The following is a 14,266-nucleotide window of genomic DNA, read 5'->3' on the forward strand; positions in this document are numbered from 1 at the left end:
TTCTTAGAAGAAAAATGTCATTTCTGCACATGCTACTCTCATGAAAATTGCATTTAACATTTCTTTATCAATAAAGTAACTGAAGCCAAGATACCCAAAAGTCATGTCGACATGGAGATACACAGAAGATATTCAACTTGAGAGGATTTTCCTCCACTTCTAGATCACAATGAGGCCCTCACCATTTTGCATAATGACAGAAAACAACAGCTGACAACCCATTTTGGAACAGATGCCAGCTGTCTCTCATTTGTTTTATAATTTGAACAGTAACAGTTCTGTAGCACTTTATTGTTGCTTTAAAAAAAAATAATAATAATAAAGCCATGTGAATTGGACCTCACATCAGTCAATCATTTCAAGAACAAACTGAAAGCAAGCTGATTCTTTTTGATCCAAAACCTGTTTTGGTAGGAGTTCTGAATCGTACATAAATACAGTTTGTGCTTCAATTTTATATCTACTTGGACTGAGTGCATATACAACAAAGCTAGTTTAAAAAAAAAAAAAAAAAAAAAAAAAGGTAACTCTTAATATTCAACTTAGAAGCCACAGACATCTTTCCAGACTGTTTGCAGCAGAGACAAACATTAAATTTAAACAGTACTGCTTAAAAAAAAAGAAAAAAAAAAAAAAAAAAAGTTTAGTGTCTAAAATGAGATTCAAATGCTTTATTAAAATTTAACATTTTCAGTTTTGGCTTTTTTTTTTTTCTAAAGAAACCATTTATACCTTGTGAAAATCACTTAAAAGATGATTTTTCATTATACTGAACTCAAGTCAAACATAAAGCACAAAGTAGATCTTTACATTAAACTGGGCTTTGCACACAACATGAATGATCAGAAATAGACTATTTTGAGGAATAAAAAGCTGTTTTTTTCTTTTTCTTATATATAGACAACATGCATACCATCAGTTACTTCTCAACCTTAAAAGATACCTGAAAGGAGAGTTTTGTAGAACAAAACCAAGACTCATCGATACACTTAGTAAGTCAGTGGTCATCATGCCTTTTTAGTTAAATTCTAGTAAAGTTTAGTCTACATAGAACAGCCAACACAATGAGGTGTGCAAGTCATGGGGATAGCTAGAAGCCTGAAATAAAGTCTTAAAGTTCTACAGGACAAGAAAGTCTAAACGCAGTACCATTACATTATTTACAATTAAAAAAATAAAAATAAAAATTGATGACTCTCTGCCCCGTTGTTGAAAAAAGGGCTATGAACTGAAAATAAAAGGCCAATAATTAAAAGCTCGACAGTTCTACTCCACCAACTTTTTAAAATAAGGTAATGATAAAGAGCATTCCTTCTAGCAGCATGTACATTTCAGCTGTGACTGGCTGCCTAACAGAGTGCCTTTATGCATACCAGTAGAATCATGTCCAGTTTTGCCATTTGTGGATAACGATGACAAGATACAAAAGCATGTGTTTGCCATAAATAGCTCTGGCTAAGGGAGGATTGCTCACACAGAGCAGATCAAATTCTCTATAAGGAGAGCATTATTTGGCCCTCAGCCAAAACATGTCCCCAGTGCAAGCCTCGGTAGTGGCAAACACTTTCCAGTTCTATTTACATAGAAGTTAACAGTTCATCTAGGATATTTCTTGTACCGAGTCAGCGTTAACACTGAAGAAACAAAAAAAAAAAATACCGATTCGTACGCTGCATATCGTATGGCTGTCACGACACATCACCCTATCGACAGACAGAGAGCGGTTAAGATTTCACGTACGGTTTTGCTCTGACATGTAGAACTTTAAGAACATTCAGGTACAGAACACACTGCGGGGTTTATTACTTGGTATTTCTGAGTTCCTGACACAAGTGGTTCGTGGAGCTAATGGTCTCTAGTAGCGGTAGCTTCTATAACGGTAAACTAGGAACGGGTCCTTCATCGAGTGATCGGAATAGAGCCACAAAGGATAGTAAAGCAGTGCCTAAATCATGATTAGGAATGAAAAAATTGCATTATTTATGATGAGATTAATGATTGTTTAACTTTACAATACTTTCCACAGAAGTTAAGTTATTTGAAATATGCTTAAATTAAACATACTTAAAAACTGTATTTTCCAATGAAAACAAGGCAACATTCTGTAATAAGCCACAAGTTTTATTGCAACGTGGCCAGTTTTTGATCTCAAAAACAATGTTCCATTTAAGGCTCTTTTTAATACAGAAATTGCCATCATGACTGATGTTTTACAAAACTTTAGTGTTTCAAGACTCACATGGTAAACAGATAACTTCTACTCCTGATCAGTAGTGTACATTCAATGGAAAACAAAAGGCATCGTAACAGCTACTTCATTTATAAAGATATGCATGTAACAGGAATGAAACTGAGGTACTACAATAATTTGATGACACAGTTACAGCAACTTAATTGGCATTCCTTTGGGGGGGAGGGGCGGGTCAAACATATTACAAAAAAGTGCTTTAAATGCATAGTGTTGTGTGCTGCCATGTCACAAAAATAGGCTTGTCAAGGCAGGTGAGGTGTATGAATGCACAAGAGCCTCATGGAACTGCAATCAAGTGCAACTGTAAGTAATACTGTATAGAGTCTACCATCCGACCAGTGGACAATACTTTCAAGGCATTCAATTAGCTTACCCTTTGCTGTCTCCTAGACTATTCACATTAACTATCACATTCATTGTACATGTTGCAAGGAATGCATGCAACGTCAGTTTTGGCTAAGAGTGTGACGTGAAAGCATTCCTTGGATCCTACATAAAACTACCAGGATTAAACAGTCTAATGGCAATCACTGGTAGACTGCTTAACAATGACATCTCCTTCAGGGGCATTAGGGAAGGGACTTATTTTTTGAGGAGGGAAGGGGAAAGGGAGTCTAATACTATTCCAATTGAACGAGCTGCAGAAATGGAAGCTCCTTAGATCCAGATGGCACTTGTCTGTCTTTTTATAAGGGTTTTCCTTCAAGTGAAACTACCACGTTGCCTCCCAATTTCTCTCCAAGTGTTGAACGGTCCTTAATATCATCCAAACCATTTACTTGCCACTCATGTTTAATACCTGAAAGACAGACGGACAACAGGACGTTTGTGAGAACCTCAGCCTCTGAACGGCATTGCAGCTAATGACCGAAATGATTTTAGGCCCATACCTGTAAATTTCTTTTTAATGGCATCTTTAGAGCTTGCGTAGATCATCTTGCTTTTTAAAGGCGCACTTTCAGGAGCCCTTTAAAGAGAAGAGAAAAGAAAAAAACCCACCACCAACAAAACAGTTATTCAGTCACCCAGTGTTAAGTCACAAAAATTCAATTTTAACTATGAGCTTTGCTTTTACACACCAGAATATAAATACCAGGTCTTCTTTCTTAGATTCCTTTGTCTCATATGTGGCATCATACAAAGCGTATCGGCAATCATTCAGTGGTAGCAACTTCACAAAGGCTGTGTAGGGGTCCTCCACGGTATCTCCAATGTCACCGACCAGTATCTGCTTTGACTCCTCTACAATTATTTGTTTTTTGTCATCACTTAGGCAGAAGAGAACGGCTTTCTTTCTTTTTTTAATCTCTTCTGGGGTTGAAGATTTCCTTACTTTCATGTCATTAAAAACCTTTATGACTTCATCATTCACTGTTACTCCAGAAGCCTGTAAAACGAGATCAAAGGAATAACTTAAACACCAAAAATTAACACTCTCTAAGCAAGACGACAGCCCACAGCGCTAGATAAAGAAGCCCACCTGCCCTGCAAGGATAAAAACACTATACTCAACCTGGGCACACCACGAGTTTAGTCATCTCAGTGGGACCGGTGCAGAAGATACAAGGCAAGGCAAATTCTGCACACTCGGCATCTTCAACTTTAATCCTGCACGGCGCTTTTTACAGAGCTGGGCTTTTATAGAGCTGGGCGTAGAGCCGTGCTGCCGCAGCAGCCTCCTCTCCCTGGCCGTGTAGGGGGCTGCTGGGGGGGCAGGGAGCTGCACAAGGGGGCTTGCAGCTTGGGGCCGGGGTGTTTTTTTTTGTTGTTTCGTTGTCTTTTTTCCACCCCGATGGCACAACCGCTACGGCAGCAGCGCATACCCCGCGCCGTCATGCCCCTGGCTTTGCGGCGTGCTGTCAGGCTCCGCCAGCAGCAGCAGCAGCAGCAGAAATGCTTCCTGCATTGTGTCAGCCCTGACACCGCGTTTAAAGCCTCCCCAGCCCCATCCCGCCCGGCCGGGCGCCCTCCTTCCTTCCTGCCGCCCCCACCCAGCCCTTGGCAGAGCCCCGGAGCCCAAACGCTGCCCGCACCGAGCCCCCAGCCCCCAGCCCCAGCCCCCAGCTGCGGGCGGCGCCGGCTTTGTCCCGGGGGGGGCCGGGGCCGCTCCCCCCGCTTTGTTCGCGGCGCGGAGGAAGGAGGGGAGGAGGGAGGGAGGGAGGGAGGGAGGCAGGGCCGGCAGCGCGGCCGGCACCGGAGCCCCCCGGGCCGAGCGGGCGCCCCCCTCCCGGAGCCCCCTCGCCGCCGTCCCCCCGCAGCGGGCTAAAATTAGCCTAAAATGGCCGCCGGAGCCCGCGGGGCCCGAGCCGAGCCGCGCCGGGCCTGCTCAGCCCCTCGCCCCGCCGCGCCGCGCCGCCCCCGGGGCCGCCCTCCCGACCTCCTTCCTCCCGTCCCTTCCCGTCCCTTCCCGTCCCGTCCCGTCCCGGCTTCCCTCCCCGCCCGCCCTCACCATGGCGCCGGGGCGGCGGCGGCTGCTGCCTGCGCTGCGGGGCTGCTGCGCGCCGGGGAGCGGAGCCGCTGAGGGGAGCGGAGCGGAGCGGAGCGGAGCAGAGCGCGGCGCTGCGCCGGGGGCCGGGCGGGCGGGCGGGGACTGGGCCGGGCGGGGATGAGCCGCGGCGGCCGGGGAGGGCCCCTCACATGCGCAGCGCCGCCACCACGTGCCCGGGGCCCGGCACCACAGCGCCCACAGCGCCCCGCCCGCACCGCCCCATGGCGGCCGGCGGCGGCCCCACAGCGCTGGGCACTGGGGGCGGCCTCGCCTCGCCTCGCCTCGCCCCTTATCGCGCCCGCCGCCGCCTCCAGCCGCAGCCGCGCCGCCTGGCTGATAGCGCTGGGCGTGAGGGCAGCGCCGCCTGATAGCGGGGCGGCTTCCAGGAAAGAGGGGTCCCCTCCTGTGGCACCCAGCGCTGCCCGTGCTGGCTGGGACGGACTGGAACTGACTGGGACTGACTGGGAGTGACTGGCTGACTACAGGCAGCCCCGGCCCAGCGGAGGGCCGCAGGGCTCCTCACGCTGCCCGCACACACGCCAGCAGCATCGTGTCCAGGGATAAGGACCCGGACTGCATATTTGAGCTGGGAAAGTTGTCCATGACACGCAGCTCAGTCTGCAAGTGTGATCCGTGCTGTTTTGTGTTTAAACAATTGGGATAGGTGAAAAATTATTACATAAATTAACAGCACAAACCCTTAGCTGGGTAACTCTCCAGACACAGTTTTATCACAGAATGGTCAAGGATGGAAGGGGGGCTCCAGGACCTCTGGAGGTCATCCAGTCCAACCCCCAGCTCAAGCAGGGCCACCTCATCGCTGGCGTATACTGGAGGATATTCTCATTACACGCACAACCCACGTAGTGAGTTTGAAGTGATCTCTACACACAGGCGAGACAAGCCCTGAAAACATTGTGAAGATACTAGTTAAAGGCTTTTGCCTTTGTTTCCGTTTTTGTTTAGCTTAGCTTCTGCTTCCTGGGAAAGATTTGGTAAAGGAAAAGAGATGCTACTGATAGTGTCTATGATAGATACTATCTATCAGCCAGTACTGTCACTAACAAGCTCTCCTCAGACTAGGTCTTAGGCCTGGTTAAGATAATATTTAATGCTTTTGTTTGTTTGTTTGTTTGTTTTTCCAATGGAAGGTGTCCCAGTCCCCACTGCTGAAGGTAGGCTGGAGGAGCTGGGCAGTTTGGCTGCCTTGTCCAGCAGCACCCAGCCCTCCCTGGCTCTGCTGCTGTGCCTCCATCGTAGCTAAAGTCCATGTTTCCTCCCCCTGCATGCAGCCTGAACTGACTTCAGACAGAAATCAGAAACTGCTGTGTCACTAAAAGCCAAAATAAATAAATACAAAGTGTTTATGGTTGACTTCAACCAACATAAGTCCATTGAGGATGTCTCTTCAGCCCCATTTCTGGGCACCTGCTTCTCACAGGCTCAGGTGAACGTCCCCTGCTCGGTATGGCAAATGATTCCCAGAACAGCAGTCATGACCCTGCAGTGTGTGACATGTGCCCTCCTGTGTCCCAAGCGCAGGTCTGTGTGCCTTACACTATTACTAGTGTAAAATACAGAGCTGCTCTCCTCCTGCCCTTGCAGCACACCCTCACCACCCACACAGAGGCCCTACCCTGCGCTGCCAAGGCAGCAAGGCCAAAGGTGGAAAAGGAGTTGCCATCCCCGGAGCTGCACAGCCAGGGAGATGCTCCAGGGATGACAAGTCAAAACTGAGCATGACTCACCCTCCTTCTTTACTGCCATGGAAACTGAATGATGAATCATAAGTGCTTGTTATGCTGTTCAGCTCTTCAGAGGGCCTGGGTGTGTTCAGCTTGCCTAAGCTCGTGTCACAGAAGCAGAACTGAAATGGCCAAAAAACTCCTTGCCATAAGGGAAACTATAAAATATTGGAGTGTCTGGTAACCACATCCCAGGTACTTCTGGAGCAAATGCACCTTAAGTGCACACGGAGAATATTCCTAAATAGCTCCAAACCTAACAGTTCCTTCTCCAGACTTACGTTCACTGTAATGACACTGCGACCCTGATGACACTTCCAGACCCAAGAAATTTGGCTACCAAGTGAAGAATGCATCACAAACTCATGAACGCTGACACCCCGCCTGCCGTGACCAGTGAGATGTTATCCCCTACCAACCTACCAGCACCAAGTCAGCAAGTGAAAATGCAAAGTCCAAAGGAACAGCTCAAGCTGAGAGCAGTAGGATCTGGTTTTGCCTACCTTAACTATCAGATCACGGCTGACATGCCTTGCTGACATGCTGAAGATCTGCCACGATTCCCCTGAAGCTGGCCTTGCTGGAAGCTAAGCTCTTGGAAACAAAGATGTGCTGCTACGTGAAGGTGCGATCTCGCAGTCCGTGATTTCAGGAGGAGAGCTGCTGCGTCAAGTTTTTACACCTCCTTTTGCTCCTAGCCTGCCTCCACCTTCGGCACGGACTTCCACATTGACCTACCTGAGTGTGGGGCTCCTGGTGATCTCCTGTCCCAGCAGAAAGCCGACAGGCAGCGCTTCCAGCTCTGCAGGAGGCGATGTGACAGACCAGCACTGACCCGGGGTCCCAGCTGCCTCACTCCTGATGGTGTGATCCACCACAGAGAGGAGAAGCGGTCTGCCATCTGCCCAGCTCCAAGCACCACCTCTCAGGCAGGCCCTCCTTAGAGGTTTGCATTCTCCAGCTCCGACCTGCAGGATTTCTGAGTGTTGCCCTCTTGTGGCACCGTCCCACCATCTGTGCCAAGGCAGAGGTGTATCCCGGCTCCTGGGGAACTTCCAGCTCCACTGCAGAACCCCAAAGATGCCTGATCCAGTTCTGTCTGCTTTACCCACACACAAAATGGGGCCATACCCAGCCACCCAACAACCACTGTCACCATGTGGAACCACCTGAAGTGTGCCATAAAATGAAAGGAGTACAGCTTCAGCTAGACCCTGCCTTGGGAAGAAAGGCTGTTATATGCCCGGAGTGCTGCTAACACAGACGCTGGATGCTGCATCACTGAAGAGCTCATCCTTAGCACCTCTCAGTGCCACACCAAGCAAGCAACAGTATTTTATAATCAGAAGACACCTGAAAAAAACTTGGATAACATGTGCAACTTGACCAGACCCAGAGCTTTTCTGAGCAAGCTGGAAAACCTGACCCTGAGGGGTGCAGAAACCTCTCCAAAAGGGAGATCTCATACCGTGCCTTTGTGCCCTGCTCTCAGCTGCACGCAAGCTCTCTCAGTTGTGCCACCTTCTGGACCAAAACCTGCAGCTGCAGCCCCGCAGCTGACACGGCGCTTTGCAGCAGGCTGTTAGCACAAGTCTTCTCTTGTCCGGGCCAAAAGCAGAGGCAGCAGGGCCAAGCAGCCCCTGCCTCCATTCTGCCTCTGCGTGGCGTGCCGGGGGGCAGGCAGAGGGGCAGGAGGCTGCTCGCAGGGATGCTGGGCACGGGGAACCCGCGGTGGGCTGGGGCTGAGCAGGGCTTCTGTGCCCGTTTTGCTACGTGACTCACGCACTGCATTGCCGCTCCCAGCCCTCACCTGCCTTGGCTACTTACCCTTGGCTACTGAAACCTCTTCAGGCCCGGGCTGGTCCGTGCAGGACGGCTCCCTGCCTCCCGCATCACCTTCCCCCTTTGATGCTCTCCTTCTGGGCAGATGCAGGCTCCATTAGCCTGTGGCAGCAAGGGGCTGCCGGGCTGTAAGGACAGCCTGCTGCGGGGAGAGGCTGCTGGAAGCAGCGGGGTCGGTCATTGCCCCGTGCTGCTGTACAAAGCAGGAGCTCCGCTGTACAAAGGAGCTCCTCTGCCCGCCTGCCCAGCTAGAAAAGCCGCTCGGGGAAGATAAGTCAAGGAAGCACCGAACTGGAACCGGCTCAGGTGAAGGCAGCTCTCGGATCTCCTCCCTGATGCTCCTTCCCTTCCAGGCATCACGTCTGAGCTCCTAAAAGTCTCACGCGGGCTAGGCCAAAGGCGAACCACCAGGGGGAGAGCTGAGGACAGGCTGGGGCTGGTTGCACGCTTCCACTTGGACAAAATTCGGGGCCAGCAGCAGGTTCTGCTTGGGCTTCTCATAAGAAAACACGTGCATATAGGGAAGGGGGTGACAACGACAACTTGCAACCAGGACAGCTCTTCCTCTGAAGGACAAATCCTTCGCAGCAAGTGTTTGCAAGGCCCAGCGCCCTCAAAGCACAAGGTTTTGTGCCCTGTAACCACTGATCTGGGTATCCCGCCACCCCCCCGGCCAGCTGCAGTGCCCTCCCTGACTGGCAGCACAGCCTGGGGCTGCTGGGCATCTTCCCAGCTTTCTGCCCGCAGAGGCCAATCCTGACCCACCTCACCGCCTCTTCTAACAACACGGGTCTCCAGGAGACAACGTGTGGGCTCCAGAGCTACCCAGCTGGGTTTTTCCTCCAAGCCCCCTTTAAATAGCACGTCCCTGCCTCCTCCACAGCCTGCAACCTTCTGCTGAGAGAGGAAACCCGAGCATCTCCCATCCGGCACGTGCCCTCCCGTCCCCCAGACAGACCTCACAGGGACACGCTAGCGGCAGCAAGCTCCGGAAGCAGGACACAGCCACCCAGAGGGTTTGTCGAGACCATCAAATAATAATTTACTGTGATTCAATCTGTGGCTTTGTACAGTTGCCGGGGGTGGGAGGAGGCCAAAGGGAGGAGGGGATGGGGAAAGAAAACAAAAAAAGTCGTTTGCTGCAGGCCCGGGTGAAGTGCGAGATAGTCCTTGGAGGGGCTGATGCACCCCCCGTCCTCTTCCTCCTCCTCCTCTTCCTCTCCCCCTGTACTCCTCCCCCGGATCCGTTTGTTTCTTCCTTCGCTTCACCTTTCCTCGCGCTCTGCACAGGGGAAACCTCTCCAAGTCACGGTCCAGTCAGCTGAAATGAGAAGAGGGAGGACGTTAATTAGTCCCTCTCAGAACCCACAGCAGCCCTTCCCACTGCCACCCCTCTCCTTCTGGGACAGCCCTGCTAGTGCCCACAGAGGGAAAGCTGAGGGCTATGCACGTCGTAGAAGCCTGGACCTGGCCAGGAAAGGCTTCTGCCTGTGTGCCGAAGGGAACAAATGCTCCGAGGAGCAGTGGGTGAGGCTCTGGGGGCCCACCAGACCCTCTGCCCCGCGGTGACCTCCTCCTCCAGGGAAGAGGGGAACCATAAGGCGAGTCCACAGCAGGGCAAGGAGCCAAACCTCTGAGCTCCCCCGGCCACACACGCAGCCTCTCCTCTTGTGTCCTGATGTTCTTCCTCCTCCTCTGCTCTTGTCCTCAGCTGGCTAACGCGAGCTGGCGTGCCCAGTGTCCAGTTTGTGACGCTGGAGCCACCTCCTGGGGCTGCACTGCCCCGAGGAAAGGGCTGTACCTAGCCCTGTAGGGCAGGAGCCACGCAGCAAAACGTTCTCCTTTCACTCTTCTAGTCTCAAGCCTCCTCTCCTGCCTGCCGTGGGGGATCTGCCACGGGTTGTGCAATTCACGGAGGCATCTCAGGATGCCTGTGCATCTCCGCAGGGGCTGTTTGTGCATCCCAGTGCTGCCCAGACAGGCCCTGCTCCTCCACCCCCATGCAAGCAACCCACACAGGGTGGCAGCAGAAGACGTGGGTGACACAGGGCACTCTTTTTGCAGAGAGAACCGGAGGGGAAAACCCTCCTGGCTGCAGCCAGCCCCTCTGTTTGAAGCCAATGCCGGTCACCAGCAGTCCCCGCAGGAGGGGGCGGCAGCCTCAGCGCGTCCCCACGTGCTGTGAGCCACGAGCCAGGGCAGGAAGCGAGCCCCGTGCTCACATCCCCATCCGGAGGAAGCGCCGCTGAACATCTGGAGGGGCCCAACATCTGGAGAGCTCTCGGCAGCCGGGAGGGCGCTAGGCACAGTGCACGGCTCAGCCCCCGGGGCCCACACGCTGCTCGGCGGGGAGCGGAGGGGTGGGGTGCTCGGCCGGGATCTTGCTCATAGGAAGCAAACGCTGCCAGCGATGGGGTTTTTTGGGGGAAGAGCTCTGCTGAGCTGGCGGCCTTTGCCTCAAAAAGCAAAGGAGGGAAACCAGCTGCCCACCTCCACCTTCAGCTGGAGCCTCTGAGCACAGTCGCTGCTGTACTGCTGCCTTTCTCTTTACAGCTGTGTGAAGGGATGAAGGGGCAGGTGGGGCGTCTGGGAGACCCCCCAGTATATATCACACCAAGAGTGATGGGTGTGCAGGCTTTTCTCCCAAGCCCCAGCCCTAGGGACACAATCTCTAGCTGTCCCTTACACGTGCATGTCCCTGGGGCGCTCAGCCCCATTGCCTCTCCCTCCTTCCACTACAGAATTCTGCTATCCAACAGGATTGCAGTGACTTAAATACATTCAGCACTTAAAAAAAGCAAAAAACAAACAAGAGGAGAAAAGAAAAATAGGCAAGCAAATATAGACAATCTGAACAACTCCTTTTGGCTCCAGCACGCACCGTTTGTAGAAGCAAAACAGCCCCCTTATGGCTAATTCTCGGCATTGCATCAGCTTCACAAATCCCTGGGGATACACCTAATGGGAAAACTCTGCTGAGGAACAGAGGCCTTTCAGTCAGATGCTCTGCCTGTGAAATCTATCTGATTTTATTCAGATGCTCTGAAGCCTCAGGACAATGCGATTTATGCATTAGGAGGCGATGTGCTCACACAGTTCCTCATCTAAGCAATTACAGGGTCAGCCTGGCGAACACGCACACCTCGAATACCTGCATCCCTCCGCTGTCGGAGGGTCAGCATGAGAAGGAGCTTTCCTGGGGAAAGCATGACAAAAACATGTATTTTTTTTCAGTGTTCTGTAGAAATTTGTTCTGCTGAATGAGGGGAAAAAATAAACAACCCTTTCCTCCCACACATTTCCTCAGGAAAGTGGGAAGTTTTGCCTTACCTATGTTTTGACAGAAGATGCTATTTCAGTCAGAAATCTCTTGAATTAAAAAATAGCCATCGCTGAAATGGTTTCCGACGCATCTGTTCGCAGGCAAGTCCCTCTGCCCTGCTTCCTACGTGCCCCACTGCCCCCCGGCCCCGCTGGTGGCACTCACCGCAGTCACGAGACGACACATTTACAGTTCATGCAGCCGGGGCCGCTCTCGTCGGGCGGATTCAGCTTGCGCAGTTTGTGCTGCCGGATCTCCCGCACTAAGGTGTAAAAGGCATCCTCGACGCCCTGCAGGAAACACACGTGGCTTGTAGCAGCCGCCCACTTTGAGAAGGAAAAGGGCTGGGCCTGCCAGCCCCCGGGCTGCCTCCACGCGGCGCGGATTGCCGAGCTGGAGGCGTGAGACCAAGCCAAGAGGACAGAGAGGAATCCTAGCACGGCCCCCAAACAGTGAGCAAGACTGAGCGAGCGACAGCACGGCCGAGGATTCCTGGTGACTAAGCAGCTTTCGGCAGCCTGAGCAAGGTCTGCCATCCAGGAGGAAAGCCCCTGCTCGTGACAGAAGGTGAGGCGCCCCTCCTGCCACCTCTGTGCTCTGGCTGCCTGCAGAGCAAACCCGCGGGGAGGCTGGAAAAGCACCATGCTGCTTCAGGGCTACTGCCTGGGCTGCCGTGGGGTTCCCCTGGCTCTGCCTCCTCCGTCTTCCCAGCAGAAACTGGGCCATCCCATGGGCTCGGACCAACAGAGATCCTATCTGCCAGAGCTCCTGGTACTGCAGCAGCACGAAGGCATTTAGAGGCCGACTCGTGAGCTTACGTAGCTGTCATCTTCCCTTTGCTGCTGCCTGAGCACGAATCTTCGGCAGATTGGAAGCGTGAGCCCTGATGGGGAGGGGAACATCCTGATGGAGCATTTAGCCTCGGGGAAGCAGCTAACGCCAGCGGATCTGTCTGCAAGGCACGCAGAGACCAAAGCACACGCTGCCGCTCTGCACTGCCAGGGTTTGTCCTGCTGGGGCACCCCGAGACAGAGGCAGCAGCCTGGGGATGGGCTGGGGATCCTGCCACGAGAATTTATTTCCCCGGTGCCATCACTGAACAGGCTCCTTGGGCCATCAATCACAGCTTGCACACAAGGCAAGGCCGCGGCCGGCTCGGGAGCTTTCCGGCAGCTCCTTTCCCAGCATCTCGGCGGCAGTAAATCAGTGCCCATGCTGGCTTGCTCTAATTCACGCTCCCTTCCCTGCTTGCCGCCACTTCGGAGCTGTCAGAGAGACTTACAGCACGCCGGGTAACGAGCAGCTGGAGCACTGCTCGCCTGACAGCCTGAGCACACAGCCCTGTCATCGTGACCGTGCGTCAGTCCTGCCCCTGTCCGTCAGGGAGGCTGCTGGCAGAGCCACGCCATCTCCCGCTGCCCCTTCGCACACAAGGCAGGGCAGCTGGAGGGAAGGCTCACCCTGCTGCCAGTGGAGGCGACTGTTGTAGCCCCAAAGAAGCTGCAAACACCCAGAAGAGGGGATGAGAGGGAAAGGGCTTGTGACTTGACCAGCCGGCGTTGCTGCTACTCACGGGCTGCAGGCAGAAAGCAACCCTGGATCTGGCTCTCCAGGGTTATAGGAAGGAAGAGGGGAAAAGGGAAGGAAAGGGAAGATTTTGGCAGGGGCACTGGTCTGAGCGTTAAGTGCTCCTCCTCCTACCTGTCTGGTTTTGGCCGACGTTTCTATGTAGGGGATCCCGTAACTCCGGGCCAGGTCCTGTGCTTGCCGCGTCTCCACTGTCCGGGCTGGCAGGTCACATTTGTTCCCCACCAGCACCATGGGGACATCATCTGAGTCCTTCACCCTCTTGATCTGCTCCCTGTAACAGTAAGAGATGCTGAAGTGAAGGCAGAAAAAGCTCCAGAGCACTCCCCACCGGCACAGAGGACAGGTCGCTTCTTCCTCAAGCTGCGCTTCCCTGCTGCAGCGTGCCTCGGGCAGGGCTTTCGGGAGAACAAACGTGACCGTAGCATGTAAGCAAGTAACCAGCAGCAGAATAGTGGGGCAGTTTGGGAAATAGAAACTAAAAATGCTTCTGCTCTTTAAGTGCAACTGTTTAAAACTTCAGCTTGAAATTACGGTAATCGATACCAAGACAAAAGCTTACCACATCCTCCCAGCGTGGCGTGAACTAAATAAAAACGAACACCCAAGCAGCTACCTGGATGCTTCCAGCATTTTAGATCGAGTTATCTTCCTGAATGGGTAAAAGGTAAAAGTCACCCGAAAAAACACCTGCAACCAGAGTTTGCTGAGCCGATGAGCCAGCGTTTGGCAGCTGTAGGCTTCTCCGCAGATGCACAGGATTTGCTTCGTTTCAGCTTAGCTCAGTTCACTCAAAGTTGAGGAACCAACTGGGAACCAAAAATGCAGTAATGCTTGCTTCTCCATTCCAACCCCTGATTTAAAACTAGGTGGGCGAGGACGAGATCTACTACTTCTAAAATCCTAAAGGCCATTATGACCACAAACAATCCACTCAATTCCCTCATGACAGATAATAACTTCCTTTGTTTAATAAATCATTTAACTTGGGATGCAAAACAGCTTTTTTTTTTCTTTGCTCACGCATCCAG

General features: G+C 52.4%; 2 protein-coding genes across 3 annotated transcripts in view; both read right to left on the reverse strand.

Annotated features, from left to right (window-relative positions):
* Window positions 1-2,100: 2,100 nt before the first annotated feature.
* On the reverse strand, window positions 2,101-4,754 carry CFL2 (cofilin 2). Of its 2 annotated transcripts, none has more exons than XM_032188193.1 (4): window positions 4,701-4,754; window positions 3,331-3,638; window positions 3,142-3,218; window positions 2,101-3,050 (listed from the first exon to the last, which is right to left on the reverse strand). In XM_032188193.1, the coding sequence occupies exons 1-4, from the start codon at window positions 4,701-4,703 to the stop codon at window positions 2,938-2,940; spliced, it is 501 nt and encodes a 166-aa protein (XP_032044084.1). In that variant the 5' UTR covers window positions 4,704-4,754; the 3' UTR covers window positions 2,101-2,937. The 2 variants fall into 2 exon arrangements, with proteins under 2 accessions (XP_032044084.1, XP_032044085.1); XM_032188194.1 differs by lacking the exon at window positions 4,701-4,754 and adding an exon at window positions 3,765-3,943.
* Window positions 4,755-9,343: 4,589 nt separating this feature from the next.
* The window catches only part of HRAS (HRas proto-oncogene, GTPase), a 35,641-nt gene continuing 30,718 nt past the window's right edge, over window positions 9,344-14,266 (reverse strand). The window contains exons 4-6 of the mRNA XM_032188940.1: window positions 13,350-13,509; window positions 11,814-11,938; window positions 9,344-9,647 (exon numbers count right to left, since the gene is read on the reverse strand). Coding sequence (XP_032044831.1) covers window positions 11,819-11,938; window positions 13,350-13,509 — 280 coding nt within the window. The 3' untranslated portion in view covers window positions 9,344-9,647; window positions 11,814-11,818. The remainder of the gene's footprint in view (window positions 9,648-11,813; window positions 11,939-13,349; window positions 13,510-14,266) is intronic.

This window comes from Aythya fuligula, chromosome 5 (assembly GCF_009819795.1).
Source record: "Aythya fuligula isolate bAytFul2 chromosome 5, bAytFul2.pri, whole genome shotgun sequence".
Lineage (NCBI taxonomy): Eukaryota > Metazoa > Chordata > Aves > Anseriformes > Anatidae > Aythya > Aythya fuligula.